The 5,458-nt window shown below is 44.0% G+C and overlaps 1 protein-coding gene across 1 annotated transcript; it reads left to right on the forward strand.

Annotated features, from left to right (window-relative positions):
* Positions 1 to 439: 439 nt before the first annotated feature.
* On the forward strand, positions 440 to 4,301 carry LOC127029040 (beta-1,3-galactosyl-O-glycosyl-glycoprotein beta-1,6-N-acetylglucosaminyltransferase 4-like). Its single transcript, XM_050914704.1, is given in 5 exon segments — positions 440 to 537; positions 1,302 to 1,944; positions 3,102 to 3,376; positions 3,378 to 3,758; positions 4,208 to 4,301. Coding segments are annotated over 5 exon segments (1,491 nt in total).
* Positions 4,302 to 5,458: the final 1,157 nt, after the last annotated feature.

Below are 5,458 nucleotides of genomic sequence, written 5' to 3' on the forward strand. Positions count from 1 at the left end.
CAAATGACTGTTTTGTAGCATTCTGTTCTGAATCGAAGCCTCTCTGGCCTTGTAAAGGCATTGGATAACATTTACAGCAGGTTACATGAATGCTTCTGCTGATTGTGCACTTCCAAAGTTTCAAACCCCATAACAGGTCTGAACATAAGCTGGCAAAGTGGGAAGGCATTTCCTTCACTCTGAAGCATTCTGGAACAGCTTCTTCTGAATAGAAAATATTGGGAGCTGTTCAATTTAGAGAGAAAGTAGAGCTTAAACTAATGTCAACTCTGGTCTAATTTTAATTCAGAGATAGCAACAATGCTGCTTGCATTCAGCTGGTAAAGCAAAGCTATATGGAAAGAGAATCACTGTATTTAGCTTTTATTGCAGTAATACCTCAGTTGTTAAGTTGCTACACAGGAATGTTATTAAATACCCTGTTGCATAAAAAGGGGCCATGTCTGTGTTTTTGCAGTCGCAGCCGAGGTTGTGTCATGCAGCAGAGAACAGGATAGATGCGCTATTGCTCACTGCTACCCCTCCTGCCTTCAAAAGGTTATATTATATACCCGTTCCAGTGGATGGAAGTGCTATGTCTTCATCTGTCTCTTTTTTCAAGGCAAGTTAGCAGTATTTTCCAGAAGAAATCTGGGCACAGAGAGGACTTTGGGCATGTCAGACCCTGCTGGGAGAGGATGGGAAGGAAATTAATTTCCCCTTGGACATCTTCATGGGCCAACCTCAGTGTTAGAGACAACAAGGATGCTCTGACTGAATTCTAAAGCTTTCAGTTTAATGCTTTATTTTTTTAAAATTCTAATACCTACCATTAAGCACACATTCTTTGCAGACTCACAAGAGATTCCCTTGCTACTCGCGTTGAATTCCCTGGAGTTACTTGGGAAAATAAACTCTCCTTCCTACTCACTTAGAGGATAGTCATGTTTCTGTCAATGCAGGGGTTGCTGTACCTCAGTTTGTGACTTAGAAGAAATTAAAAAAAGGTTTGGAAAATAAACAGTAGGAGTCTTGTTCCAACACTCTTATTTAGCTGGAAATTATCTGAAATTTGAGTTGTTTTATTGCCTTCAGTCAGCTAATTCAGAGGAATGAAATCTTTGCCTGTTATTGTGGCAAAATCTGTCTTTGAATTAATATGATGATTAAGAAGAAACTGCAGATTCACAGTGCCCTGTCCTGCTAAGGTGGTGTTTATGCTGTAGCCAGAACGGTGTGCACATGTCTTTGTTAGAAGCTGGAATTGTCTCTGATGCATTGTTCCTGATTTAAAATACCATTATATCTCTGTTTTCTTACAGAATGAAGAGACGTAAGTGTCCCTGCAAATGTCCCACAAGAAGGAAGATTCTGATCCTGTGTGTTATGGGGTGGCTGATTGTACTGCTGAAACTCCTCCATGTTGAAAGACACTTTTTTCCACCTAAGGGCATTTATTTGGTTGAGCACTTCTTGAGCACTTCTTATGTTACAAACAGGTATTCCTATCTTAGAAATGACTTTCAGTATGAAATTAATTGTTCATCTATATACAAACAAGATCCCCATGAAATTGGCAAGAATTTAGAGATAAGAAGAAAAGAGATAATTGATTTAGATGATGAAGATGTTGTAGCAATGACAAGTGATTGCCACGTGTATCATTCACTTAGGAAATACTACCTAAAACCTGTTTCTCCAGAGGAAGATAATTTTCCAATACCCTATTCCTTGGTTGTTCACAAAGATGCAGTAATGGTAGAAAGGCTCATACATTCTCTGTACAGTCATCAAAATATTTACTGCATCCATTATAACCAAAAAGCAGCAAAAAGTTTCAAATCTGCTATGAACAATCTAGCTAAATGTTTCCCCAATATTTTCATTGCGTTAAAATTGGAGACAGTGGACTATGCTCATATTTCAAGGCTGCAAGCAGATTTCAATTGTTTGTCTGATTTGATGGTGTGGTGGGTTGACCCTGGCTGGATTCCAGGTACCCACCAACACCGCTCTATCACTCCCCCTCCTCAACTGGACAGGGGAGAGAAAATAAAACGAAAGGCTCATGGGTAGAGATAAGGACAGGGAGATCACTCACCAATTACCGTCACAGGCAAAACAGACTCGACTTGGGGAAAAAAATTAATTTAATTTATTACCAGTCAAATCAGAGTAGTGTAATGAGAAATAAAACCAAATCTTAAAACACCTTACCCCCACCCCTCCCTTCTGCCCGGGCTTAACTTTACTCCTGAATTTTCTCTACCTCCTCCCCCCCGAGCAGCGCAGGGAGACAGGGAATGGGGGTTTGGGTCAGTTCATCACACATTGTTTCTGCCGCTCCTTCCTCCTCAGGGGGAGGACTCCTCACACTCTTCCCCTGCTCCAGCGTGGGGTCCCTCCCACGGGAGACAGTCCTCCACAAACTTCTCCAACATGAGTCCTTCCCATGGGCTACAGTTCTTCACAAACTGCTCCAGCATGGGTCCCTTCCATGGGGTGCAGTCCTTCAGGAACAGACTGCTCCAGCGTGGGTCCCCAGTGGGGTCACAAGTCCTGCCAGCAAACCTGCTTCAGTGTGGGCTCCTCTCTCCATGGGTCCACAGGTCCTGCCAGGAGCCTACTCCAGCACGGGCTCTCCACGGGGTCACAGCCTCCTTCAAGGCACATCCACCTGCTCCAGCATGGGGTCCTCCATGGGCTGCAGGTGGATACCTGCTCCACCATGGACCTCCATGGGCTGCAGGGGGACAACCTGCCTCACCACGGTCTTCTCCATGGGCTGCAGGGGAATCTCTGCTCCGGCACCTGGAGCACCTCCTCCCCCTCCTCCTTCCCTGACCTTGGTGTCTGCAGAGTTGTTTCTCTCACATATTCTCACTCCCCTCTCCGGCTGCAATTGCTGCTGTGCCGTAACTTTTTTTCCCTTTCTTAAATATGTTATCACAGAGGCGCTACCACTGTCACTGATTGGCTCAGCTTTGGCCAGCGGTGGGTCCGTCTTGGAGCTGACTGGCATTGGCTCTATTGGACATAGGGGAAGCTTCTAGCAGCTTCTCACAGAAGCCACCCCTGTAGCCCCCCCACTACCAAAACCTTGCCACGCAAACCCAATACAGATGGACTCTTCAGTTCCCTGGAAGTATGTTATTAGTTTGTGTGGCCAAGATTTCACTTTGAGGTCGAATTTCCAGTTGGTCGCTGAACTGAAGAAACTTGGTGGAGGAAACATGCTGGAAAGTGTAAAGCCAAGCAGTAGCAAAAGAGAACGATTTACTTATCACTATGAACTTATGAAAGCGCCTTATGAATACATGCAGATGCCTGTACAAACCAACATTTCCAAGAATCTGCCACCTCATAATATTGAGGTATTTGTAGGCAGTGCCTATTTTAAGTCGAGCATTTATTCAATATACTCTTGAAAGCTCTCTTGCAAAAGATTTTTTTGAATGGTCAAGGGATACATACTCTCCAGATGAACATTTCTGGGCCACTCTTGTATGTGTTCCTGGGGTCCCTGGGGAAAATTCAAGGTCGGCCCAGGATAGAACAGACCTACAAAGCAAAACTCGTTTGGTGAAATGGAATTATCTTGAAGACCATTTGTATCCTCTGTGCACTGGTACCCACCTTCACAGTGTCTGCATCTATGGGGCTGCAGAATTAAGATGGTTTATGAATTACGGACACTGGTTCACCAGTAAGTTTGACTCCAAAGTAGACCCTGTCCTGGTAAAATGCTTGGCAGAAAAACTGGCAGAACAACAGAAAGAGTGGGTTTATTTGTCCTCTGATAAATATTTTCTGCATATATATTCTATGAATGCCTCACTATATCAGTACTGTCTTCCCTGCTGTCAGTACTGTGTACTGTTATAGCACAGGGCCTGCAGTTCCTCTGCCTTGACCTGCTGCAGGATGTTAGCAAGCAAAACGTTCATTCTGCGTAAAGTTCAGGGCCCTGGAGAGCCAGGAGCCTGGACATTTATTTATGAAAAGTCATGCCTCTCTGATTAACTGTTTTGTAACTTGCTACAATAATCCTGTAATTGTTCTTCAAGGTGATTCTGAAAGGGTAAGGTTTGCTTTTGGAGGCTCTGGTGCTGTCTGTCCCAATGGAATATTTCAGAAACGTGTTTTACATCAAGTGTGTTTGCATCTTTCCTGAGAAACTCCAACGTGTCTGTCTGCCCCTTTTCCTTCACTTTTGTTTTTCTTAAAGATGTGAAACAAAGGCCTCTATATCTGCTACCTTAGGAAAACTGGAAGTGCCCAGCTCACGTACAAAACCAAGAGAACAGCATGACACCAAATGAGCTGTGTGGCCTCACCTGAAGTCCCAAACTCCCCATCTGTGGGAGCTAACAAAGATCTTTGCAATGCGAATATGACTGGATGATATAACGGAAGGAAGATCCTTAGATACCGCATTACACGTAGCATTGTTCTCTTCTCCCAGCTCATATGTGCGTTGTTTTTCTTTCTGTAAAGTGTGTGTTCAGACGCCATGCCATGCCTATGAAATTGGTGGTGGTTGATTGAAACAGAATTATGTGCTGTTATTCTTTGAAAGCAGTATATGGGTGTGTCCCAAGGGCAGTCTCTGCAGCCCCTTAGGGTAGATATCCATGCCAAAAGAGGTCGGTCTTTATTTCTGTCTCTGCCCATAGAAATCGTCCTGTGAAATCCCAGTCCTCTTGAGACAGTATTTCTACACACAGTGGATAACTGTCCTGGTTTCGGCTGGGACAGAGTTAACTCTCTTCTTAGTAGCTGGTACAGTGTTGTGTTTTGGATTTAGTGTGAGAATGATGTTGATAACACTCTGATGTTTTAGTTGTTGCTAAGTAGCGCTTATCTTAAGCCAAGGACTTTTCAGTTTCCCATGCTCTGCCAGCAAGCAGGTGTGCAAGAAGCTGGGAGGGAGCATAGCCGGGGCAGCTGACCTGAACTAGCCAAAGGGATATTCCATACCATGGAATGTCATGCCCAGTATATAAACAGGGGGAGTTGGCCGGGAGGCGCGGATCGCTGCTGGGGCATCGGTCAGCGGGTGGTGACCAATTGCATTGTGCATCACTGGTTTTTCTTCCCCCCCCCTTCCTTTTTTTGTTATATTCCTTTTCATTACTATTATTATTTTTATATTTCATTATTACTATTGTTAGTATTATATTTTACTTTAGTTATTAAACTGTTCTTATCTCAACCCATGAGTTTTACTTTTTTTTTCCTTTCCTCCTCCTCACCCCACTGGGAGGGGGGAGGGGGAAGCGGCTGCATGGTGCTTAGTTGCTGGCTGGGGTTAAACCACGACAGCCTTTTTGGCGCCCAACGTGGGGCACGAAGGGTTGAGATAACGACAGATCTGATCAGAGTGTGTTAAAACAAACTTGTTATAAGTATTCATTGTATTGGTTTGATAGTTACTGGTTACAATGTGGGTTCTTTTGCTCTCAAAGTTGGTGTTGTG

Source organism: Gymnogyps californianus, unplaced genomic scaffold (assembly GCF_018139145.2).
Source record: "Gymnogyps californianus isolate 813 unplaced genomic scaffold, ASM1813914v2 HiC_scaffold_63, whole genome shotgun sequence".
Taxonomy (NCBI): Eukaryota; Metazoa; Chordata; class Aves; order Accipitriformes; family Cathartidae; genus Gymnogyps; species Gymnogyps californianus.